This window comes from Pholis gunnellus, assembly GCF_910591455.1.
Source record: "Pholis gunnellus genome assembly, chromosome: 7".
NCBI classification, from domain to species: Eukaryota; Metazoa; Chordata; class Actinopteri; order Perciformes; family Pholidae; genus Pholis; species Pholis gunnellus.
The window spans coordinates 19014864-19042201 of record NC_136533.1 but is presented as its reverse complement, the minus strand read 5'-3'; the positions used below and the strand labels follow the sequence as shown (position 1 = coordinate 19042201).

The following is a 27338-nucleotide window of genomic DNA, read 5'->3' as shown; positions in this document are numbered from 1 at the left end:
GTTATTTATTACTAAAATAATCACTTGCACACCGGCAATTTAGTGGAAAAAAGAAATCTTCTAATTTAACAGTAATTACAATTCAAGTGTTAAACTTATTATTGCTGCAACACTTCAACCAGGAATATAAATTCTAAATATAATGTATAATGTATGTGTATTGGCCCCATTGTCGCCGATAACTGATCCAGCTATTTGACTCAGTACAGGCCCCTCCCTAGTTCTGCACGCATTTCTTTTAGATACTCACATGAGGTCCGGTCGGTATCGGTCAATGAGGGCGCAGAGGGCCAGACCGCTCTTCCAGGACATCGTGAGGTCGGTTACTTTAACATTCCTGTATCCCTCCGTTTGTCTCTGGCACCAGTTCAGCAGCTTACTGGATCGAGCTATGGATTCTGGTGAGGCAGAAAGACAAAAATAAAGGCTCGATGGTAAAGCAGCAGATTGAACAGAATCTGGATTAAACATAGAAAGAAATATAAACTGTTTCTGGGCAGCACTACACATCTCTTGCTGGGCAATCTCATGGCCTTGGTCAGGCGAGGCCGAGCATGGTGTCATTAAGTTTAGTCATCCATGGCGCCATCATCCATGTTAGTACCAGTTTTAACCAGCCAATGAGGAAGTATTATGAACTGTGAGAAGCTTTTAAAAAGGAGGAAAAGGATGCAAATGAGAGGTTAAATAAAACCGGGGAGCTTGAATGAGGGTATCAATGGCCGAGTTAGTACACGCGGAAATAAATTAAAGAGGCTGCAATCAGTGCATCCACAAGTGCCATCATTCCACATTATTAATTCATAGCCGGTAGACTTTTCAACTGTTAAAACTATTAGGAATCCTTGAAAAGCAACACCATGCATTTGGACTTTGTGTTACCTTGCAACTGCTTGTCAAGCAGGCAATTGTCTGGAGTGAAAATAGTTCAATATTACATTTCAGCAACAGTGATTGCAGCAAAACAAAAAAATCCTACACTGATCAATCAGCACATCAGAGAATGTCTTATCCACTACTTAAACTTGAAGCATATTAAAAGACACAAACCATTCCTGGCCAACTTCGGCGTCGACGAGTTGATCACATTCTCAATTTCGATGCGCATTTCCCTGGACTCCCCTGTGTCGCAGAGGTGCCTCACCTGCAACGTACACATAATCATGACGTATCGGAAATCCTATACGACATGAACAAAACATGCGTTTCCTGACTACAAAAGATGGCAGCTGAGATTTGTCGGCCGTCGCACTCACCTGGCTCGGCTTGAGGAAGTTAAGGCTAATGTTGGGGTAACGCGTGGTTGGATCCACGCTGTAGTGACTGAAGTTCTTACTGATGTTTTCTGTCGTGGTTTGGGGCAGTAGGCGGTATATACTCTCCCTAAAGCACAGAGGAAAACATTCAATATATTCCCATGTGCTGGAGGAAAATATAGGGGGATACTAAGGGAATAGATTACGAAAACTCATTAACAGTGTTATCAAAAAGCACAGAGAGTTATTGCGGAACAGAGCAGTCACATTCCGTTCAGTCGTTATGTGAACCTCTTATCCCATTAGTACTAGCAGAGCTGGGACTGGTGCTTGAAATCACATACAGGCACATTTCCTCATCTAGCACTTAGAGATAAAAGGGTGTGTTTGAAGAGAGAGTACACGTATGTGTGTATGCTGTCGCTGTGTGTGCCCGCGTGTGTGTGTGTGTGTGAATGCAAGTACAAGAGCAGGGTGAGTCTTTGTGTTTCCACACCCTCACCTCTCAGCTAGGACCTCGAGAGAGGTTTTTCCCTGAGCCCAGCTCCTCACCATCCAGCCGGAGTCTATGGCTGCCAGGAACCCGCGGGCGATGCCAGTGCCCATGGGCCAGAAGGGCTGCAGACAACAGCAGACACCACATTCAACAACCAAATATGGCCACGGAGGAACCGAGGGTTTACGAAAACAAAAAGGGGGGAAGAGCTGTGATGCAAAAAAAAAAACGTTGCCGTCTCTCTCTATCTCTCTCTCTCTCTCTCTCACCTCCAACAGGCTGTCGCCCACGAGCGCCACCAGCAGCTCGTGGCCATGGCGTTGGCGCACCATGGCGGCGTTCTCTGAAGCGTACATGCAGGTGAAGTCGAACATGGCTACGTCGGGCTGGCCGTAGTGGTTGATGGCGAAGTCCAGTGTGGGCAGCTGGTGGTTGGTGGAGAAATCCGCAGCCTCGCAGGCGTAAGACAGCAGGGCAGCCTGGTCCACGTTGGCCCTGGACAGCAGCAGCTCCGTGTCTGCGTAGTCCTACAGCAGAGACAAGACGGGTGAAAACTAATAAAAGAAAAGCTGTCCAGAGTAGTTGTAATGAAACTGTTTTCAACTTGCACAATCGGGAGTTCAGGAAGTAGCAAGAGTCTTTAAACTAAAGTTAGAACACTTCGAGTTGTCCCTTAGTCTACACTGTAAATGAAGGAACATTTTGAAGCTGACAGCCCCTGTAAGACTCCACTGTGCCACAAAGCACATGCAGTGGAATAAACTGAGCCGTTCACAAGCCTCTCCAACATGTAGCATCAAATCACTGCATTCCTTCAAAGTGACATGTTTTCACAGAGGGCGTAAGAGGCACATTCTTCCATCTTCAAGCTCCCTGGTTGTCCAATGCCGAGGCCGGTGGTGGTGGTGGTGATGATGGGTGAGGGGAAGGGCAGGGTAGTGGAAGATATGAATATGAGTCGTTTTTTTTGTGATTTGCTGCCTTGAACTGTGTGGACCCGCTGCCCCTCTGCCATCTTTTCCACCCTTCCTCTATCCCTTTCCAAGGGGCAGGACAGAGTCAATTTCATTGCTATAAAAAGCTTCTGTCGAGGACTTTGTATCAAAAAGGGAACTTCCAGAAGTTACTAGACCAGTAAATTAGGACTTTTCATTAACACATGCCTACATACTCTAAATCCCCTCAGGGCTCAGACTTGTGTGCACCAAAACTTCATTAATGTCATCAGCTCACCATGAAAACAATCACGGACTTGCACGCACGTCTAAAATTATCAGCAGAAGAACGGTGACTGTGACTAGGACCGCAAAAAAACGCTAATTTTAAAAGAGTCTTTTTGGGCAATTTAGAATCCAAAAAGCCACCACACACAAAACAGAGCGCACCTTCAGTTATGTTTGTACATGAAGACAGAAAAAAGGTCTTTCCTGTTTCCTGTGGAAAGTGGCCAGGGAAAGGAAACTACTGTGTATAGTGAGGACACAAACACTCAGTAAGTGTGCTTGAGTTGGCAGTTTGTGCCTGCAACACTGTTGGGCTTGGTTAGACCATTAGGCCCGATACTGGGCAAAAATCACAAAGAAAATTTAAGGCTGAGAGAATGAAAGCGAGTGAGAGAAAAAGGCAAGAGAGGGACAGACTTCTGATTCTGTCCGCCTGTGCATGCGTATAGCCTTTATGTCTCGTACAGAGAGACTGAGATCTGGGGCTTTGATCACTCACATGCAGAATGACTCCTTTCTCCAACAGGCTCTGTTTTTTGGCAGTCATCACAAAGTAGTGCGTGTCGTCCTTGTAGTAGACGATGTTTTCCAGGTCAACACCTAAAAAGACCCAAGAGAAGGACGTACTGTTATACACCAAACAATCGCTTTCCTTATTGCCACTGCTGGCTGTCATGTCGTCATTAGAGGAGCAATTACCCGACTCAGAGCACATAACCAAAGCCCCGCGGACATTGTCGTGTCAGCAACAAACCGTGGCAGGCTTGGCATCGGACCTAATGTGAAGCATTTTAATTGGAGGAGCTGACAAATTCAGAACGGTGATCCGAGGACAGATTATTTATCCTGTTTACACAAAAAAAAAAAAAAAAGAATCGCTGATTCCATGAAGTAGTTGAAAAGAATATTTTTCATATTTGATGCTGTATCCTGAGGTGCTGCGTCTTACAGTTACCTGAAGAAAACAACATAAAGTCCCTAAATCAATGCAGTAGAACAGCGCTGCGACAGACCTGTGGCTTCTCTGAGGTCTTGAAAGAACTTCTGGTTGAAGATGAAGGCCACCCCGCTGATCTCCTCAACCTTGGCCTCCGCCGACGTGTTCCTGTTGATGAAGTTAGCGGTGATGGCGATGGCAAGCTTTCCCCTGAACTCCTTACGTGGAAACCCTGCGGGGGGGGAAAAGTACAAGAGGATGAGGAAGCAGCCATCAAGGTCAGGAATCAGTGGGCATGAGACCTGAACTGTGATTCCATAAATTCAAAAACAGAGTAAACTCAACCACTCAAGTGCTCACGTTTGCTATTACGACATCTCAAACCCTGCAAATGCACACTGCACACTATAAATGCAACCATGTCTGTATCATGCCAACGTAAACAGTTTTTATAGTGTTTTTTTCTGTGTGATTGCAGTTCATGGTTATCCCAGAGGGAGCCTGCTGCTTCCCTTCCCCGATGCAGCAGTCAGTAGTACAGAGAGGGGTCATGGTACTCTGCTCCACAGGGGTGTGGCCGTGTGTGTGTGCAAGGCCCCCCCCCCCCCCCCCCCCCAACACTCGTAGAGGAAACAGACAGCCAATTCAACAATTCCTATTCTGCTCTGCTGGGAAAGCCGTCAGAAATGCTCTTCGGACGCAGCAGCCAGACAAAAACAAACGCACATAACACAGATGTGCACAAACGTTCATTCATACGTGAGGAACGGGAGTGAGGTCAGCAACCCGACCACAGCTGTACACAAGTGAGATCATAATCCTTCCGAGTGACCTCCAAGTAGGTTTAGAAAAAACAAACGGTGCCGTTTGTGCTTTCTCTTGTTTAGTCGAGGAAAACAAGCAGCATTGCTCGTGCCTTTCTCCCAGTCGGTACACGAGGACTTGCCTGGTAGCGTGTTTCTCCTTCCATCTGCTCCGATGATGACATCAAACTCCAGCTCGTTGACAGGGTGTGTCCTGGGGTGGACCTCAGCCCTCCAGCCTATCCCTGAGAAAACACACAGCATGTGTAATCTGACAGAAATGCATCATCGCAGCCAGTACAGAGCCTCTGACAGACGAAAGTCGTGTTTTTGTTTCCACTCATTTGTTTGACTTGTCTTTCAGCAGTGTGACCCACTTACTTTCAGTCTCTTGATCTTCTGGGGGCTCGATAAGACCCTTGAACTCCACGTTGACATGGATCTCAATGCCCACCAGGAGAGCCACTTTGAGCAGAATCAACTGAAGCTGACGAATACCTGCAACAAGTCAGGAAGGGAAATCTGAACGAACTCTTCCAAAACACATCAAATCTTGTCCTACAAGCAAATGTGTCACAAACCGAGCAAAGGCTGTCAAGTGTACTCACTGATGTGATCGATAGCGCCAGCACAGAACTTTCCGTAGAACTTCTTGGCCCCGAGGCCCCTGAGGTCCTGGATGGTGAAGGGCCAGAGGTGCAGCACATTGTTCCTCGAGAAGGCGTCTCTCTTCTCCAGCAGCACCACTTTTGCCCCGAGTAAACCCAGCTCGATAGCTGTGCGTAAGCCGCATGGTCCCGCACCAATGATCAGACACTAAACACAGAGAGAGGCAGACAGATGTAACAGAGGAGCGATAATAAGACAGACGTGAACCACACGCATGAACAACCAAGTCAGGCCAGCAGAGTCACTGCCCACCTTTCACCCACCTATTCAGAGGGCACCTCGACAGGCCAGGCTAGCAAAAGAACTACCTAGCTTTTAGTTAACTGTATTTGGGAGGGTTGCTCTTTTTAAAGGTTGATTGCACTTAGTGACACTTGTTGTAAACCACTAAATAACGGGATGCAACGCATGATGAGAACAAAGAGCCTGTAAAGACAATCGTTGACAGCTGATAACCAAAGCTAACTTAAGAGTCAAGTCGAGCTATAAACAAGCTAACAACGCTAATTATTTTTGGCTGTGTTAGCGTATTTTAGCTTTACTTATTAAAACTACGACAAGACAACATAAGAAATCACAAGCTAAGATAACATAAACTAAGGTACGATGACATTGCATAGGCTGAGCTTACATAGGCTAAGCTAAGCTAAGGCTATTATTTGGTTGACTTGGGTAAACTTCATCTGTAAATCACAGTTCAAAGCTGCGCTAGTCTTTCAATTCATCAGCAATCAAATCAACTTTTCAACAGAAATAACACAACCGGATTATCAGCCCCGACACCTATTTTGGGGTTTTGTACACTGGAAACCAGAGCAGGTGATGAATCAAATTCCCCAGACTGAACCGAAGAGAACCGTCTCCTCAACAGAAATGAAAAAGTGTCCTTGCAGTGTCCTTTCACATAAAGCCCACACACACACTCACACACACACACACACACACACACACACACACACACACCGGACTTGCTGGTAAATATCAGCATCACGTTACATGATTCCTTAACATCGAGGATCAAATTCTAGCGCTCACCGAACTGAAGCCCTCTAGAAGCGAAGGCGCCCTCGAATGAACCGCACACTTTGTGAAGATCAAAGCTTACCTTTGAGTTGGCACAGACGCGGCCCTTCTTGTACTCCTTCTGGTAGGCCCGCTTGTCTAACTTCGCCCAGAGCGCCTTGGCCTTCCAGTAGTTGAGTTTGGACTTGAGCTTGTGATAGAAGACCCTGTACTCGCAGGGCTTGACTTCCAGGTGGTCACAGAGCTCCTGGAAGGCCTTGAGCGTGCCCTTAAACGTGGTCCCCTGAACGAACTTGTCGAACAGGACATGGGCCTTGTTCACCCCATCTCCTCCAGTTGCACCGGCGCCTCCATCCCCCATATTCCAGACTCACACAGGGCTGTGAGGGTTCTTCACCCGCCCCCCACAAGGCAGGGGTCTCTGGGTCCAGCCCCAGTCCTGGAAAAAGCTCTCTCTGGTGGAGGGCTCTAACTCCCAGCCTCAGGCATCTTCATTCTGTCTGCAAGAGGGAGAGAAATAAAAAAAACTTAGTGAATCATCAAGCAGATTTACAAGATTACAGCTTTCAAATGCTAGATTGATATAAACACCATCCCATCCAACAGAAACCGTTCAGATTGCCTAACACTTTTGGCGCCCTCTTAATGAAACTTGCCCTTATATTCTCTAAAGAGACAATCACAGATGTATGTCGGCTGGTCGGACAAGCAATCAAAGCAGCAATTGAGGATGAAGACCAGATCATTTATGGTCTCGCTGTCATTCTTCTGCAGCAACATGACCTCAAACAACCCCTAATCTGTCTAGGAATGAGGCTGCCGGACACAGGAAGGGCACTGAACTCACAGAAAGCCAAACAGGAAACACTCGGGGTACAAGTGTGCAGATATGTCTGTGAGGCACAAATCGCTCCCAACAAGACTGCAGACACAGGAAATAGCCAGTTCATCCCAAAACAACACCGAATCCTAGTCATTCAAAGAAAATGATTTGGCAAAAGAACAATGTTTCAAGAATCCATAGAGCTTCCTGCGGGACGTTTGCTGTTCGTTTTAACTGCTATGACTTGCAGCAGTGCAACTGTATGTGTTGCATTGTTATGTGTGCTTTTTCACCCCAATGGGGGGCAAGATCATTCATGTTCGGCCGTTGTGACAGGAACGTCTCTGACTGTTTAGCGGCATGAGAAAGATAATGGAGTAGAAGAGGATGAAAGAAATGATGCAAAACCTTTGCTAGGACAAAAGTGGTTTTAAGTCAGGTGGTGGCTCTGGTTTGCTTAAGCTCCCCAGGGGAACGGTGCAGAAACTTGTTTTACTTGTTGGAGGTTCTATTGAAAATATCCCAAAAAATAGCGTCAACTAGGAAAATGAGACAAAATATGAAATGTATAGTTGACATTTTGGGTCACATGCTTATATTATAATATCCAGACTGTTAGCTTAGCTTATTTTAAAAGACTAAAAACAAGTAATCTGCCTACCAGCACCACTTGAGCTCACTAATAAACATGTTATTATCTCAATTTTTGTGCGGACTACTCAAACACGATACAACATGTTCATTTGTGAGCTTTGTGAGGTGCTAGTAGGCAGGTTGTGTTACCTTTAGAGAGAGCCAGGCGAGCAGTTTCCCCGTTTACGGTCTTTACACTAAGCTAAGCTAAGCTAACTGGCTGCTAGCTCCAATCTTCTCATCCAACTATTTGAATGAAGGGAAATGTGTTTCCCCAAAAAGTCAAACGATTCCTTCAAGACTACACAGTATGTGCACGATCTGTAATCTGTCAAGTCAGAGTCAAGACTTCCATCTGTACATTTTATTTACAGCAAAGATTAATACAAGACATCATCAACAGATCAATAACAAAGAGGTTAAACGTTCATGTTTTGAGTCACCAATCAGGTGAAGACAAGACTCAAAGTTACTGAAATCCAGAGGAACACACGTGAACATTCACACTGACAGCCACTTTCTCTGGAAGAAGCTTGAGCTTTTACTCCACAGTCCAGGATGTTGAGCTGGTTCATGAAGACCAATGTAGTCCCAGTGGCAACACATGATGAAAGGGAGGCAGGTACAGAGGTCAGCTGGCCTCCTTTTCACACGATGCCAACTCCTCACTGCAGCCCCGTTTGTGCTGGCACTGCACCCTTCAGCCCTCCAACACAAGCATTTAGATGAACCTGCTACATCATTTCCTCTATGAAACAAGCTGTGAGGCCCGTCTGCACCTGCAGCGGTCGGGGTCTGTGGTTATGTGTGTGCATAGTATCCGTTTAGTATAGCTTACATGCAAAATAACACTGAACACTGGTTCCTCTGTTTGACGGCCGAGATCAGACGGCATCAACAGTGATCACTAAACATAGTGGGGATCAATTGGTTGTCATCGAAACAGCCGGTGTTCACTACAAATGACTCAATCTATGGCCCTTAATTCTCTAGTCAATAGTATTGACTGTGTGAAAACAGGCAGGGCAAATACATAAACGTCACTCAAAATTGTTATCAGGCATCTCAAGCCTGTTTCTGTTTATCTCCACAAGGACTCGAGATGCTGCGGTTGATTGCGGTTCAGACTGAGATTTAGTCAGGCTTGCAGTTTCTTTAGTGTGCAGCGAGTGCTGGGGGGGGGGCGTCATAAAACGCTGCGAACGAACAGAGATGAAGGACAGTTTCAAGGTTATTTTCGACACAAAAATAGGCGTCTCAGTAGCCATGTAAATTGTGATCTCATCAGCCACAGAAAGCCTGACAGAACAAGTCTGGAACGCCTGCTCTGAATTCTTACACTCAGCTGTTTGACTCCGCTGATGGTTTTTAAACGCGCTGACAGGAGGCAATCGAAGAGGCCGCAATTCATCCGCATTGAGGCCGTTTTGTGAGGCAGAGCAGAAGCAGGTCGTCTCAAACTCGAAGCCTCGTGAAGCCAGAGTTAAAAAGAAGACATCAAACAGGATCCCGGGAGGACGGTCTCTCAGGGCCAATAACTCCCTTCATGGTGAAATTACATCGTCTTTTTTGCGAGTCGGTCTCTTGCTTCTCTCCCCATTCATAGGAACTAAGTGATTCCCTCTGTGGGCTTTCCATTTTACTGTAAGGACACACAGTTTATGGCAATGCAGCAAAAGCCAAGCAGGGGAGATGAGATGATAGAGTCTATAACCTTTATGGCACATACCGGAGGAAGCCAACAGTAAACATCTAGCAGCTCTTTGAAGGTAATGCAACTACTGGCTGACATGCTGAGACAGAGTGTGTGTGTGTGTGTGTGTGTGTGTGTGTGTGTGTGTGTGTGTGTGTGTGTGTGTGTGTGTGTGTGTGTGTGTGTGTGTGTGTGTGTGTGTGTGTGTGTGATGGTGTGTGTGTGTGTGTGTGTGTGTGTGTGATATCAAAAGACAGTGCAGCTCAGGCAGGTCTGCTGCAACATGCTACACCCTGACCCAGCTTAATGGCAACAATAAACCTGGCCTATCATTTGAATAATAGCAGCCTCCTGCAGAGACCCATGTGCTCACTCAACAGTAAATGTTGCAGCATGTGTCTCCGTTGGGCAGAGAACGATGACGGATTAGCACGCTGACATTACCGGCCAGTAGCAACGTGACATTAATAGTATCAAGTAAGGGCGGGGGGGGGGGGGTTTCCAACAAAACCATTTTAAGTGGATGATAAAAAGAAGCAAAATCAAAGCAGCTTTGGCTCAGCCGGCACTCAAAATCTCCCGACATCAGGATGAGCTGCCGGATTTCTCACATTCGCAGGATTCACCCAAGAATTTACACTCATGCATGCAAAGCTTTACACACAGGAATGCGCACACACACACACACACACACACACACACACACACACACACACACACACACACACACACACACACACACACACACACACACACACACACACACACACTTCACTGGAAGCATTACATCATCCTCCAATCTAAAAATAGAGCCAGATATTAGGCCACTGGGCTACACGTTTGACATCACTGCTTCTACGCATAGTGAATGCTGTTACTACCAAACAGACAATAAATAAGAATGGATTTCCAAGCCTGGATAAATAAGTATGCTCATTAATATTATAGGGGCTGTTTTGCTTTGTTGTTGTTTTTTGCAAGTTTGTTCACTGTTGGGGAAAAACAAATCTGGGATGCCACATTATTCAGTTTTTGTTTATTTTGCCTGCATCGCATTTCATTTTCATCCCGGGCTTTAAGCCACAGACTGAGAGAATTGATAATAATATGTTGTTCAAACATGTAATTTTCTCTTTCAATGTGACAGGCGCTCTCTTACTGCAGACACGGTCACAGAAGCTTTGAGGTAAACAAGTTAAGTAAACTGCTTAGCCGCCATAGCGGCACTAAATAACTGGGATGACTGGGCTGTCCGTAAGACTTGTGTCTGTGTCAGCATGTGCCCTGAAATAGTGTTGTGCCCTACGTCGGTCCCCAGCTCACTGATGACTGAGAGGACACCCTGGAGATGAAAGTAACATCCCAACCTGTCTCCTCCTCTCCTCCATCAGGAGAGAAGTGCAGGACGCAATGAGAGCAGTGGAGGTCTTCACAATAACAGATGTACCAGCTGAACATTTAGTCCATCAAACACACCTTATTCACCGGGTCTAACGCCCTGTAATAATAGCTGGATCGGAGTGTTTTAGGTCTCCGTTTATTTCTTCCTGTTTGCCTTAAGACAACTGCCGCTTTGTCTTTATTCCTAACAGGTAATCATCACCTTCACATCCCTTTCGTACTCCGTATGGTAACTCACTGGGGATGGCATGGGCTACCTTATGGTTTGACTATAATGCTAATTACAGAGAAATGCAGCAGCAGGTGTGGTCTATTCATGGGCTGCCTGCAGACTGTGAGGCTAACAACGAAAACCGTAAACATCTTGTACTCAAACAGCTCAGCATCTAACAAAAAAACCCATAATAAATCTAAATTTCTGTCTGACATCATTGTCCTCATGCTATATGTCTATGCCGAAATATTTAAACTCCAAAAAGCAAACGTTATGTTATGAATATAACGCAATTCTTGTATAAAGTCTGAACCACATACAGTAATCCTATAGTCCCACATTGATTCGGTACTTTAGTGACACAGTGACGCCTCCAACTACAATTTCCTCATCAAAGGAGTTTGAGAGCGCGCGTGTGTGTGTGTGTGTGTGTGTGTGTGTGTGTGTGTGTGTGTGTGTGTGTGTGTGTGTGTGTGTGTGTGTGTGTGTGTGTGTGTGTGTGTGTGTGTGTGTGTGTGTGTGTGTGTGTGTGTGTGTGTGTGTGTGTGTGTCTGCCCTGTGCACAGCTGTGCATAACAACGAAGGTGGAAGCAGGAGGCACAAAAACAAGTCCATTGACAGAATTGGGATGTTTTCCCACGTACTTAAACGCATCAGACGTTCATGTCTTCGAGTGTATTTCTTTTATTCACGTTTCAAAAGGACTGAAGCTTTGACAGCGACGGTTTACGGTGTCTGCCTGTAAACCGTCGCTGTAAACAAAAGAAATGAATTTCAGAGCCTCGGGTCGGAGAACTATTATCCATATTCACGTCTATAAACAGCAGCGTGGAGATCAAACACTAGTAGAAACACAACTGCCTGAAATGACAGCGAAATTGGATCGTCACTCCAAACTCGATCGCTGCGTGTCAACAGAAAGATTATACGCAAGAAGCTTAAGTCAACAAGGTGAATGAATAGCTGCGTTACGTCCTTTGATGTCTGTTATTGTCCAGATATATTCATTATGCCTCTATGCAAACCCCGGAGCTTAGTTCTGTTCTTCAGCCTACAGGAGCACAGACAGTCAGACAGACAGAGCTCAAAGAGCACACAAACATTTGTTGACTGAAACTCGACTTGCTTCTGGACGGAGGACCGTCTCCCGACCCATCTGGCTTTTGAATCACTTCTGCTCCCGACAGTCAGGCTCCCACAACCGATGCAGACTTTCCCAGACTCCGGCAACAGATCAGCCGCTGAGTCGATAAACATGCGATTTCCATATTGTTGTTCCTTAAAAAGGACAACGTGCGCATGCAGCCTCCTCCGTCTGTGCCGACCTCACCGCTGGTACCGTGTGCCGTCTTCCCTCTTTTCCTGACAAACTGCTGATTGTGTGCTTCCCTTCGGATGCATCCTCTTAATGCAGTTGACGTAATGCAAAAAAATAAATGCAGTGCAGGTATTTGATGCCCTTTTCCTCTACCAAGAGCAGTACCACCCCCCTCAAAAAGTCTGTGAACACACATACTGTAGTTAATGTGGATGGTATGCGCTCCCGTGTGCAGTGCATAGCAGTAGAGGAAGCTGAACAGCTCAGCTTGACTGTCTTGAATTTTGTAATCTAAAAAAGGATAAAGTGACTGCAGGTCAGAGGTCGTACTCCAAGACAATACAGGTCCCAGTCTCCGGCCCGATCCCAACGTTTAAGGTCTTAAACCCTGAACCCTCAGGGACTTACTGACGTCACCTGGTAAACGGTCGAGTGTGAGAGACTGTGAGGGCTTGAAATGATGGAAATATGAACGGGACAGCACTTTGCTTCAATGACAACATGAAATATTTGATGAATAAATAAGTAAATATCCTCTGATTTCATGTGTTTTTATGTTCCATCTTTAATCCTTAATGTTTCTGTGTAAATCTAATACACCAAGCCGAACACACATCCTTCATCTTTGTTTACGTCTCCGTGCGTCCTAGTTACCCCGTGTTTAACGTCACATTGCAATGACTTGTGGGTAATTCCCTTGGGCTAAGTCTGCATGTATTGCTGACTTACGGAAAGTGTTCATAATGTCTGCCAGAGAGCCCTCAAACACTTGATGATTTAATAGTGGGATAGAAGAAGTGGACGTGGCCACTGTGACATCACCCATTGGTTTGTGGACTACATGGTTTTGAAGGCTCAAGTTTGACATTTTGGCCGCCGCCCTCTTTGTTTTTTCAACCACATGTGACCCAAGAGGGTGAAAAAACAAACATTTTTTGGCGACATTAAATGCTACAATTACCTTTCATGAACTGAAAACCCACCGTTAAAAAGTTAAAGTTTAGGAGAAGAAAAACAGAACGCCGTTGTAGCGACGTGTCAACAACAAGGTAGCTCCGCCATAAAGCGTACCCTGCTCCATCGCGTATCCAACTCTAAATGGACCATCCTTTGCTAAATGAACACCACGCTGTATTGAAGAAGACTTGAAACAAGCAATTGAGACGCGATTGAGACCATAAAACTCATGTTTGAGTCATTTTCATTTTCTCAACTCTGCGCAACAAAAGAAAAGAGAGTGAAGGCTTCACTGAATCGGAGCCACGATACATTTCTGCAGCCTGCATTAGACCCAATCCAACCATGACAGGGAATTTCAAATCGATTGGTTTCAAAGCTCAAAATAGCACAGCCAATAAAAATGAATGAACGTCAAATCTCTGAGACAACAAAGTGTCTTTTCTAATGAAATTCATATCAGTAAGAGCTACAGAGTGTGAGCCTGTGCCCAGACCGCTTGCTTACGGGTGTCAAACACGGTCGATTAGAGCTGCCTGCCAGAACTTGCCGCAGCTATTTGATTTGGGTAACCTCTACAATCCCAATTCCACTTCTCAGGCACCGCAGCTATGCAGCCATAAACACAGTGAACCACAAGAAGGGGTCAGAGGGGGGGAAAAATGCAAAAAAACACCGGAAAGCACAGCTATCAATAGCACTGCTCGTAAAAAAACCAAAAAAAAAAAAAAGAAATCCTTGTGGATTTTAACATTTGGTTATCTGTTCTTGATTTGCATGTTTCACACCAATGTACGTAGTGAGATGGAGGCATGAGTGTGGATACTCGTATACTCAGATCCATCTTTGCCTGTGAACTAGGAGGTGTAATCTGAGACCGGTAGGCAAACACAGTCAACACACACTAGTCTCCACGGCTGAGTCATGACCGCTGTGGAATGGAGGCATGCAGGAGAGAGGAAGAGGATAAGTCTGACTGGCCACAGGGTCCCGTTCAAAATGAATCAAAAAGTTGGATAAAAATCAGGCCCGTCGCACACTTAACTATATCTAACACGAGATAGAATTCCTCATCTCAAATTGATTCCTTTGTCTCTCTGTGTGTGTTCAGACGTGAAGGATGATGACGGACAGGAATATAAACAGCCGGGCCAAGATATGAAAACTGGCCTCATAACTACACCACACGTTTAATACACAAAGGCCTAACCAATGGTATGTTTCTTATCCTGGCAGGCCATGGGAAACTACAGTACACATCTGTAGCTCTCCTTTCTTCCCCCTATTAATTACAAAGCTAATAGTTAAACTTCCAAGCCACTCAGCTCAGTGTGTGTGTGTGTGCGTGTGCGTGTCTGCTGAATGTAACAACAGGCAGGCTGGATGCTAGCAAAGAAAGATTGAGAAATAAACTGATATCCCCGCTACTGACATTGTGTGTTTATGTGCCAGGGTTGACTGAACTGAGAGGGTGAATTGATGATACTATGAATAACTGTTTCATAGGAGAGGTTTGTCCTCTACATTTGTCACAAGGAGAGAAATTGTTAAGAAAAGCGACAGACGTAAGTGAGCGTATGTCTCGTTTCTTATTTCAGATATAATACACACAGATAAAGTGTGACCTGTTGACGACATGCAGACGACATAGAAAGAGCAGAAAAGGCTGAAATATTCGGATGTTAAACGTTAATCCAAATGAGCGGCGTAAGAAAGAACATATTTTACTGAAGAAAAACACATTATGAAAACTGGAGATGGTGGCCTCACGTTCGATTGCGATTCAGATGCAATTCTCGATGTTTCACGATGTATCGCATCCTCAATTTACTACAACACTGCCCACTGCTACTTTTTCTACCAGTATCTGTTGTGATCCACCTCAGTACATAAACATTACATCAACAAAATATAAATCCTTAAAGTTTGGTGTAATCTACAAAATTAAGATGTTCACATAGCAGCTCGAAGACACTATTTGAATGCCCGTGGCACTTCACACTTCATGAACTAGCCTAGCGACTAGCAGACGTTTCTTTACCGATAGATTTTGTATTCTTAGATTCACGTCGTTGCATCTCCCAACGGAACACCACCGCGGTTGAATTTCTGCACGTTTTGCAAATTTTTTTCGGCCAAGCATTTTTGAAGCAGAGCAGCCAATAGTGGCAGCGAGGGCAGGAAGTTCGAGGACTGCCGAGTGTGTGAATACCATCTCTCTGCTCTGCACAACACAGAGTGAGTGTGTTTAAGCTCCTCCCCCTCAGAAACACCAACAGAGGAGAGAAACTAATGAGACAGTAAACGAGAGCAAAACAACTCAAACGAGACTCCCAATTATGTTCCGTCTCTGCACGGATGCAGAATCGTCCAACCGTCGTGACGCATCTTAGAATCAAGACACTTCCTCACCTCTGACAGAAACACAGCCAACAACCACGTCCCAGGAACCGTCTACCACGTGGACCTGCACCTTCATTGTTCAACCTTCTGAGACTCATCATTTCCAGATTTACCAAAATCAAGCACCTCATTTGAAATAACTTTCATGATCAACATCATCCAGGCGAGACCAGAGAAACCGCCGGCTGCCGTGCACAGCCTTGACGGGACATGCAACAGTGACACACAGGCATCCTGTCACATCCACACTTGATTTCTCTAATCTCGGCGCGTGGGTGCGGCGGCAGCGGCGGCTGGGAGCAGTTCAGATGGTAAACAAGCTGCAGGTATGCGGAGGGATTGCTAAAAAATGGGGGGGGGGGGGGCCGGCTCAGGCTGTTCCTTCATCGCCAACGACTCGCCAACACCACCACGATGTCAGCAGCCCCAGGGAGCAGGCAACCCTGAGGGCTCCAGTTGCAGTTAAGAACCAGGTTGTGTTCTCACTCAGTCGCCTACGAGAGGGAAGAGCAGGACACCTAATAGGCCGACTGTAAACTGAGGACTGTGGAGAGCAAGGTACACAAATATCGGCTATCCTCGTTGGTATGAGGTTCAGCGAGTGAGCGCACACTCACCTCACTGTTATACATTACTGCTGCATTCGCCTCTTAGCTTCACTGTTTAGTTGCATAGCTAAGCAATTATATAAAGAGCATATAGTATGTCTTTTTTTTTAAGGGGGGGGGGGGGGGGTCCATAAAGTGTATTTCCTACCAGGAAACCCTGTAAACGCATCCCATAGTCAAGGAGCAAAATAAAGTGTAGAATGCACACGTATGCACAAAGTGCCACTAAATAGTTCAGCACACCCAGGACCCATGAGGAAAGTCGGCCTTCCTGACCCGCAGGCCGATCCAGTAGGAAGGTAACTGAACACCCACACAGAGCCACGAAGCACGATGCCGATAGCGTCACAGAAGAGAACCCATTCCTTTACACGTTAATCCCCCGACTCACATATTACAAGACGCAAATCAGGTGCAGCACAGATTACATTTAAAAACATCTAGATGGCAAGCGCTTGGCTATAAATCGTGTTTTGGTAAGTAAACAGACTGAGGGAGGGGGGGGTGGATGAACTAGAAACGAGGTGGAGAAGATACACCATAGAGGCAGAATTAAGTCCGACGTGAGAAGTATTAAGCTTTAATAAAAGCCTCCAGGAAATCCTTGTTGCTGTCGTAGAACCAAGAGCAATACAAAGTGGAGGTTAATTGATGAAATCAGGGCTACATTTTATATTTCCTTACTTTAAATCTGCAAAGATTTTCTAAAGTGTATGCCTACGTTGCCTCCATTTGGTAATCTATTGGCCATAACAACATCATGTGCATCATTAAATACCACTTTGTATCACTTTGTAGGTCACGATCGCCCATTCAAAACCACTTTATGGATACTGTAGCAACAAGCTGAAAATAGGTCACGCATAAGCAGAAACCTACCTTAAGTTTAAGTAATGATATTTTAAAGGAATAGTTTAACAGAAATGTAATACAAATGCAAAAAATTACTGCATGTGATTTTAGGGGAACCCCCGCATTATGAAGACAAACATTCAGCCATTGGGTTTGGCACAATGTTGTGCCTGTAAAGAGGCCACCGGGCAGATGAAATGTAGTTAGTCAAGAATCTATTTCTGGTTATGTACAAGTTAAACCAACACGATACAATACAGCATATCCCATCCGACTTTTTCAGTCCTGATACTCACACCAATACCTGGGCTTTGGGTATTAGCATGTATTAGCAAATAGATTGAACTGTTCCTTTAAATAATACATTAACTCTGGTTGTGTTTGTAGTTCAGACAGCTGCTGCACGGAGCAGGTGTAAGCTAAGCATCCTTCTGTATAGTTAAGCAGGTATGGCCTCATGGGGGCCCCAAACACAGGCCCTCCAGTTACCACCCACACTAATATTACAAGATAAGAATCAGATTCACAGGTTGCTTCAGTCACCGGGGGGGGGGGGGGGGGGGGTAAAAGAGTAGCTTCGGTCGACGCCGGCAACCCTCAGGCAGATATCCAGCCCCACTGTGATGAAAGAGAAGACGAAGAGAGACGAGGCCCGTGTAGGTTTGTTTACTTTCTTCTGGGAAGCAACATTTAGCTTGTTTCTCCATCAGGCCTGCCAGAGAAGAATCCATCTCTTGTCCGGATAGGCAGATAACAAGGCCCCGGGACACACACACACACACACACACACAGACACACACACACACACACACACAGACACACACACACAGAGAGTGAATGTGAAATACGATGTGGGCTCTAGAGGGATGGACGGTTTGTTGGAGTGAAAGGGCCTGACATGAGAGGAGGGTTCACGGCTATAGGCCGGGCAGCTGTTCCAGGCTTCCTGAAGCCTGATAGCTGGAAAAAAAAAGGACAAGCTGTTGTGTAGGTTTTCAGAATATAACGTTGTCTCAGAAGAAGATCTGACTCATTACAGCAAATCGGCTACACCCCGCCTGACCCTTGGTAACACCTGTGGGGTTTAGTGCAGAGTCATGGGTTATTCATGGGGCTGCCCCCTCCAGTCAGTCAGTCAACTAACCTGTTGTTTTGCTCTCAAGTCATTGTTGTTACGCCTTTCACACTGAATGACTTATTTCCAAGAAACCTATGAACACATATCTGACAAACACACGATTTGAAGTGGTGCTTTTATGCGATTCTTTTGACGAGAAACTCCGATCTGCTAATAATCCATTAGCCGACGAAATTGCACGGGTGTTAAGTCGACTAAGAAGGAATTTGGCCGGTAGGACAGCCCCGTTCTAAAATACCAGCAGAGCCAGACTGACACCGACTCCACCGGTGAAATATTCACTTTCATATTAAACAAACGTTTGAGAAGAATATAACAATGACATCAAGCTTAAGTGCAGAGTGCCGAAAAAAAAAAAAAAATAAGCTATTCAGCCCACACCAGGCATGACTGTCAGCAATCAGCTCACACAAACACAGCTAATACAAATATGACAAAGTCACGTGACCAAAGGTTGTATTTGAGTTACAAAGGTCTTTGTCAGTGGCCCCCCCCCTGTTTGCAAGGCCGGATGAATACGTTTAGATATTACCTTTACGCTGATGTATGGAGCGGAAGGTTTGTGTTCGAGCAACAAAATGTCAACAAAAAAATAAATCACTGAAAACATCTGTAGAGCTGAGGGAAACTGAAGGGCTGAGTGATAGCTCTTCTCTTTCAGAAGGCAGCACTCCCTGCTTAAAAAGAAGTATGTCACCGCTGGGAAGCACGAGTCAAGTTCCATTTAATAAGACCATTAACCTTGCAATCATCTGGATCAGCGTTTGTTCGCTGGAGCTTTAAATTGGAACGATTGGGAGACACGACAGGTATCACGTACAGGACGCAACCCGTGAGTCACCTGAAGCGAGACACAGCTTTACAGCCGCACTGGAACAACCGTTAGATGTTGCTAAACTTTAAAACAATAACTCAAGTTAGACCCCCCAGCGGCTCTGCTATAGGGTCAGCAGACTGGCTACATGTGCACACAGCCTTCGCTGGTCCCAGGCTTGCGTCCGCCACACTGGCCTACGTCTGACCGGCGAGCTACAAGAAGAAAGTAAGTCTTTAATCCGGAGCTGTGAGAAATCACCAAAGCAAACGGACTAGGGCCGTATTTGTAAGTCATACACACACACACACACACACACACACACACCACATCAACCAGTGGCTTTGCCGTTAGTCCTTTTAAATCTGATCCGCATAAAGCCAAGCTAAAAGAAATGTTCTGTAAGAAGGAAGGGGAACGGTGATAGAAACCAGTATATTAATCATCTGCGTTTAGAAAATGGGAAAAACAGTAACCTACTAACCTTCGTGGTATCTTAATGGTTTTACAACGTCTGTCTGACTCAACACTCAGCGACGCGCTAATCGTGATCTTGTGGAGCAGAGGACGCCGTTTGAAGGAGGGGAACGTGGAAATTGTCATTCATCAGGCTGATTTCCTTACAGTAAGCGCTTGCCCTGAAACAGTTAACAACACGCCATTGTTATCTAGTTACAGACTCCTTTTAAGGACCTACTGGCTGCAGACTACAATAAGCACGCTGGCTTATTGTTACAGCGGGCTTCTGATGAGTCAACCACAGCGACGGACATCTAAACCTGACAGCTGGGGAACATCCAGCGGCTCGTGACGCAGCAGGAGCTGCTTTTAAGAGGACTTCCTTCCTGCTGTCCTTTCATCGAACAGTGCGTTTCCAGACCTGCGGTACTTTGCGGGGGTCAGCAGGAACTCACTTTCTCCCTCCGGGTGACAGTCAGCGCGGGGTCAGAGTGACTCGGCTTCACTTTCACCTCTACGTTTCCACACCACCTCCTCCACAGATGCAGCCGACGGGGTTGACGGTTTCAGCGCTTTCAGGATGTAGTGCACGAGACCACTTTGTTACAAGGAAACTGCTTGTTAATGGTGTTCTGTCTCCAAAATAAAGATGAAAGGGAGACATAGCAGGGATGCGTTCACTGAAGGAGACCTGACTCTCCATTGAATTGCAGCATGAAGAACTGCATCTATGTGTCTGTTTGTAGAGCGGCAAAAACACCTCGGACAAAATAAATAGGAGTGACAGTCAGTAAATCTAGTTCATCGTCACAATATCAATGAACAAAAAAAACAAGATACTTTGTCACATTGACTTGCAAATCCTGTAAAACCAACACCATCATGAAGCAGTCCTCCTTATTGATTTGCAACATTGCTCACAATGGCTTCATTACAGACCGTGTGGACAAATCTCTGATGGTAAAACAAACCTCTCTCATCTCAGGGTGTACAGTATTGTCAAATCACTCAACCCTATGCTACATCATGTACATAAGTAATGTCATTTTGAAATATTTCACAAAGTACAAATCATAAAAGGATTCAAGTCCACAGAACTGCAGATCTGATTGACATAAGAACCGTCCTCACATCTAAGCTAACAAGTGGACCCCTTCTCCAGTTCCTGCTTGTGCCGAGTCAGCTGCCGAGCAAACATCCTCCTCCTTCTGTGCTCCACATCCTGATCTCTTTAAGGAGGTAAACAGTGACTTATGGAAACACACGGGGCTTAACAGAAGTAGCACATCCCAATTAACATCTGCAGGAGCTGGGGACGCCCTGTGACCCAAGAGACGATGCCCGGAGTCTTGCATTTTAAGCTGCTCGGGACCATTTAAAAAAGGATGTGGATGAAACGCCACGAAGATCAATAGAACAAATGCTCCATCACTCGACCGAGACAAGATAAGAGCCTCTGTCCTGTCAGGTCAGGACCTCAGCGCTCCACTAAGCCACAGACCGTCTCTCGCGGCTGAGTGTCGACGTGTGGTCCATTCTGAGGTCAGCTGGGAGGATGATACATGTTGCCATTTGTCACACTACAAGGCCAAAAACAGGACGCATCAAATACGAGCACGCATCAGTGAGATAATGTAGAGGGGCTCCTCATAACGCGATGCCAAACCTCTACAGTACGACACCAAAGCATCACAACAACATCCCTCACTCTCTTAGAGCAGCAACATCTCGTCATAGCTCCTTGCCTTAAACGTGACGCATAACTCAGAGTGAGACTCAGATGAGAGGATGAAAACAAGCTGCTACATTCAAAAGAAAATGTCCAGTTTCTGCTCTTCTGAGAGAGAAGAAGGTAAAAAACGTGTACTTTTTGCCTTCAACTGGACACTTTGCTACATAGCCTCTGCTAGATCTATTGTACTTAAACGGTTTTTAACACAACCTTGGAATAACTGTATGTTGTTCCATGCTATTATGCAGCATGTGTGTGTAAAATATGATGCTAAAAGCAATGTATGGGGCTGCAGAAATGCTCCATAGAAAGAGTAAACACTACCATAACAACAGGTACTCTCCCCTGAGAGTCAAGTCAAGGACATATAATTAACATGTTTTTTTTCCCCGTTTAGTTATGCCTGTGCTATTTAATAACCGTGTTCTCAAAAGTACCCTTTGAAGAGGTATTTGAATTAGAAACATGATCTGCACATTCATTAACACCCATCTGATATGATGACCAATGAGATCAAGACAAACTTCCAGGACCAAAAGGCTTTTGAACCACATGATTGTGTCCGAGATGAGGATATTTCAATATGATCATGTCTTGAGGGTACACATTGGCACCATTCAACACATTCCACAGGCTGTCCCGTCCCGTGTGTACCAGACGGGTCGCTCAACTGAATTCAAACAACAGTTGGCAGATGTCCTCTGATGCACCATTTCAACAACGTGCATGAACAACGCAGATTTAAAAAAAACAAAAAAAAAAAACAGTCTGATTAATTGCACGACCGCGTCGTTAAATCGTTAGCTGCTCTATTAAAACCACCGGACCGTGACATTCCCAAACACGCCGAGGTGCAGCCCGCGGATCCCCGGGTAACGTTACCAAACGCACCGTGTTAGTCAGACCATCCCTTCTTACCTTGCGTGAACCCGGTGCGGTAGTGATTCACTCGTACGTGGCGGGAATCAATCCATGCCCGCGTGTGGATCCAGATAGTCCCTGTAAAATCCCGCAGTGGCGTATTATTGGTGGTATTATTTAAGAAGGTATAACGCTCGCTGAGGCCAGAGCAAGGAGCCACACGGCAGAGGAGAAGGCGCGACTTGAAACTGACAGAGAGGGATCGGTCGAAACCATAACCACGACAAGGAGGGGGGGAGCGAGCACGTCTATAAATAACAACACGTTACCGAAACGTCGCAGTCTTATTTATTTCAACGTAAATCATGTGAAAGCATAGTACTAATATCCCTTCTTATGTTATATTTAGAAGACACGGTGTCATGTAAGGGTGCGTCCGGATTTATTTGAAGATGTGAGTTATAACCCCCCCCCCCACACTACTCCTTGGATTGAGCCTGCGCGTTTTAACTCAGTTTAATCCGATTGGTCTCTTCCAACGTGACGCAGCAGTACGGCTGCCTTCACGTGGTGTGACAAATAATAAAACTGGTTCACACAACAAGGACAGGCGGGCGGCATCTTACACGATAGCCCAATTGCAGAGATTTTATTACAATTCTCGTTTACTGCAAGGTACTCCTTGATACCTCGTGTGTGATTGTGCACCCTAAATAAATACTGACTCGACTTGACATGACACGTTTAGACAGGTTAGTGTCAACAGCGGTTCCTGAAGAGAGCTTAATGATGAATTATTAATAGTGATGATGCGCAGAACATTGAGTGATAACCCATCCATTAGATTTCAATAAGATCAATTGTTATGAGATTTGTGAGTCTACTTAAACGCATGTCACGTATGTTTAGTCTTGTTGGGATTGAAATTAAAATGGCCATCTGTATAGGCAGCATTAAGGGAAGGGATAAGTCATTTCATTGGATGCATGAGTCATGAATCTAATTCCTCGGGTTCAATGGGTTTGTTGCGTCTCTCTGCAAGTGTCTTTTCCACTGTATATTGAATCTTGAAAAATATAATTCCCACTGAATTCCAAAGCCCATTTGTTTGTTTTCTAACAAAGCATAGACATGGACTGTGCTGTGGTTTCTGAGTGGCTGAAATTTGCCTTAGTGGAAAAAAACACTTGGGATAATAATAAGTTTCAAACAATCGCTTTCAAATGGCAAGACATCACATGGAAAACAGCATAGTGAGTCTCTGGTTACTTCCCACGGAGAGAAATATGCATCACTGATGCACTGCTTTGTTCTGTCTCAATCAAGACACAATCCAAGACTTATATTCATAGTACAGAAAACATATTGTAGCCTACAAATCAACGACATAGCAATCCGGACAGCAAAGAACCTATTAAAAGCTGTCATGGTTATCCTAAGTGTCTTGGCTGGTTCAAAGGAAAGGCCAATGACATGCAGGCCCTTTGTAGAACCCACTCAACTATCAAAGTCACTGCTGCTTTAAACGTGCCACTGCCAACATCTGGATCCCAGGCAAAAACAGAGGAATCTCAATATATGACTTTAGACAAGGTTCATCCACTTTGATCCGAAACAGGCTTTTATCTGTGTTCTGAGTACAAAGCTGGAAGGAGGAACCTTTCTACTACTATCAGCTCACTGCACATTACACGTCCAGCGAGACGGACGCCTTCCTGTCACCTCGTGTCTCTGGACAGATAGGCCTGTGTGGCTGGTTATTGAGGGCACACAGTGACGCGTGGCATTTTGTTATCTCTCACAAAGATGTTGTGTAAACTTCAAGTTGAAGTCAAGCCACGTGGAAGGATCAGTGCTATATTATTGTTGTTCAGTCAACAGACCGCATCACGTGGTCAGAGATTCAAAAAGACTTCTGCGCATAACATCTGTCCTGCCTACATATTTGGAGGAAAAAGTACAGGGACATTTAGCAGAATTATAGATAAGAGAAGAGATTGGGATATGTATTGAATTAGGCACAATATAATGCTAGATACTAGATTATTATGGGTTAGATCATAAAGGATCGGTTCAGCAGTGAAATGTATTTTGCCTCAAATAAAATACTGTGTTCACAGGCAATGTCTGCCCTTTGTCGAAAAATAAAATGATCATTAGCTCCAGACTTGCTTATTACGAGGGTTATGTAATGCTTTCTTTTCGGATGGTAAAAAAACATTCACTTCCTCTTGTAGCATACGGTGAATTGTGCTCTGTACCGCTGCATACCTGTGTAAGTGTACACTCGCTCTATAATTCCCTGCAACTCAAAACAAGGATTTCTTAAAGTTATCATTAAAATATTTAGTCAGTCAGTCACAGAGTTGAAAGATGAAGAAAACAAACTGCGGTTGAGGTTATGTGCCTACCAACAATGTAGCTCTATCTCATGTAATTGAAAACATTAGCGTTGCATCACATCTCTCACATGGCATTGTGATACTAATATGAGGTTCAAACCCATGCTAATTCAAAGCAGCAGCATTTTGACTGTGAGAGGACTTGCAGCCAGGAAAGCCTGCTGTCTCCACCACCATAAGGACGTTACATATGAAGTCTCCAATCAGAACAAGCTGTCCTAGTTGGATTTGTACGGATTTGCTAATTAACCTCAGTGGACGCGGGATGTCAACCGGGTCTGCTTGTGTGAAAATGAGAGAGAGAGAGAGAGAGAGAGAGAGAGAGAGAGAGAGAGAGAGAGAGAGAGAGAGAGAGAGAAAAAGAGGAAGACTTGGAAGAGTATGCGATAAAGAAAAAAAAAACAACACTGGGGAAAAAAAAACGAGTGGGATCAGGAGTCAGGAGCAGGATGGCTCTCTGCCGGCTCACAATACATCAGAGGGAGTTTCGCCACATTATGAAACCGCTTCCAATTGCGCTGAGCACCGGTCCCCACCACGCCTCTGTTCCTTAACAGAGGGTAGTCATCAGCCATTCACTGAGGATCAGTGGACGCTGACTGGAGCATGCAGACAAAGGGTTGTCTGCCTAAGGTGAGGCAGGCCGCACACATTCCACACGTCAACATAACAAAGGAATTACACATGATGTCATACCCGAAAACTTCAAAGGCACCTGCCATATCCCATTATCAAATACAGCTGTCGATGGGCTGCATCAAATCTCCACTCCTTCACCCACGTTGAAGCGGATGAAAGCGGACAATGGAGGCAAAGTACTCACTGTACAGAGGGAAGACAGACACAAGGTATTCCTCCGGCTGGGGTTTGCTTTCTTTCTTTCTATCTTCCTCCCTCCCTCCCTGTCCTCGTCTGTTTCTCTGCCTCTCCTCCCGCCTTCTCCCCTCTTTCTTCTCACCACAGCAAGATGCTGGCTGGACCACTGCTCGTTGTCATGGTAACATAGACTAAAGGGGGGGGGGATTCTCACGTGACCGTATCTACCCTGCGCACTGATTGGTCTGACGCATTAAGGGAAGGAGGGAGGGACGGGGAGAGGAGGGGGGGGGGTGATGTAACATGCCCACCGGTTCACAGATGGGAGGGATCCTCAACTCAAGGCCGCCTGCGAGCCACACACAGACACAATGGGCGTCTCTTTAAGGTGGGGTTGAGCTGAAGTGGCTGAGGATGATCCTGCTTGACTCACTGACTCATGGGACTTATGGGCGGGGCTGGTCTGAGATGTCTGGGCTAGGCTCTTGCTCAGCTGTTTGCTCTCCACTGCGATGCGCTCCAGGACTCCAATCTGCCCGGGGCCAGAATGCAGAAATAACACACAAGTGTTACGAGACATACGAGAGCCCCCGATATGTGGCAGCTTGACCTGCAGGCCCACCACACTTCAACCTCTCCTATAGGGGCCGCAGGGAACTATTTATAGCGCTGCAGAAACCAGACCGATGCACCACTGCTCCTATTCCCACAGTAACACTCATGCTGCATGCAAAGACAAACCTAAACATGCAATCCAGAGCAGATAGCTGTTTCTGTTCGCTCTGATAACAAGTAATGACCGGAATGTATTTCCTGAATTAATAGATTACGTAAATAATACACGCTTTATGCGTAGCTGCGACAGTGATAAAGATACAAAAACCAGCACAGCACCATGGACATGTGCTGGGTTCCATAATTGCATAATGATAAGCGCCCCGCTTTCATACATTTTACAAGCGTTTTACAGACTTGTAAGCTGAGGACAAACTTGGCAGAAGAACTGCAGCAATGAAAGCTGTTGAGTGAAACTTTCCATGTTCATCGAAGCAGTGATATATTTCAGAGAGAGAGCTTGGGCGTTTTACATCCTATTTGAGGGAAAGTAGGTCTCTTTCAATTTCACGCTCATTCCCAACGATGACATGAGTAATCATGGTGCAGGCTTGTTGTCCAGACTGTTGTGTAACGGTCTGGGATTGGTCCAGCTCTGCCAGAGATGAGAAATGATCATCATGTTCTGGGAGAATCCGATGTTGGATTATTCAAAGCTGATGTCATGTGTTGCCTTTGAAAGGTATTGCAACTAATCCCGAGGAGACGCAGTTCTCACAGTCGGCTGAGTTTTTTGTTTATTTCTGCCGATTTTGTGTCACAGTGAAAATGCAGAGAGGCATTTTGACACGTTTCTCACTTTGGACAAAAATCCAGACACCTCATAGCTTTGGGTGTCATTATATTCAGTACAGCAACAATACAGCAATTAAGAAATACACACCTTCCTCTGGCGTGTGTTTCTATAAACATTTTGGAATAAATAAAATTAAAATATGATGTGGGATTCAAATGAAAACAACGACTAGAATTCTTCTTCTTCTCCATGCAAAAAATAATTAAATACATTTTTGCTTATCTTATCTACTGTAGTACAGAGGCCGCCTGAATCAGTCAGAAATGCAGCTGAACCATCGTAGAGGAAACCAGAGCTATGCTTTGTGCAGACATTTTTCTTCTAATGCTATAACTGGCCAGAGAGCTTCATTAATAAAACATGCACCACTGTCTCCAAAGCCATATGTTCCTCTGC

At 45.3% G+C, this 27338-nt stretch overlaps 1 protein-coding gene across 14 annotated transcripts in view; it reads right to left on the bottom strand.

Moving 5' to 3' along the window:
• mical3a (microtubule associated monooxygenase, calponin and LIM domain containing 3a) overlaps positions 1-27338 on the bottom strand; it is a 78882-nt gene that overhangs the window by 35035 nt on the left and 16509 nt on the right. For 9 of the 14 annotated variants that reach the window (XM_079163057.1, XM_079163050.1, XM_079163060.1 and 6 more), the window contains exons 1-13: positions 22371-22511; positions 6490-6907; positions 5324-5531; positions 5097-5213; positions 4859-4960; positions 3989-4144; positions 3475-3575; positions 2022-2279; positions 1759-1874; positions 1257-1383; positions 1051-1144; positions 883-912; positions 251-398 (exon numbers count right to left, since the gene is read on the bottom strand). In XM_079163057.1, coding sequence (XP_079019183.1) covers positions 251-398; positions 883-912; positions 1051-1144; positions 1257-1383; positions 1759-1874; positions 2022-2279; positions 3475-3575; positions 3989-4144; positions 4859-4960; positions 5097-5213; positions 5324-5531; positions 6490-6768 — 1736 coding nt within the window. In that variant the 5' untranslated portion in view covers positions 6769-6907; positions 22371-22511. Of the gene's footprint in view, positions 1-250; positions 399-882; positions 913-1050; positions 1145-1256; positions 1384-1758; positions 1875-2021; positions 2280-3474; positions 3576-3988; positions 4145-4858; positions 4961-5096; positions 5214-5323; positions 5532-6489; positions 6908-22370; positions 22512-27338 lie in introns of those variants that run through there. The other 5 variants (XM_079163058.1, XM_079163054.1, XM_079163051.1 and 2 more) reach the window with 2 other exon arrangements.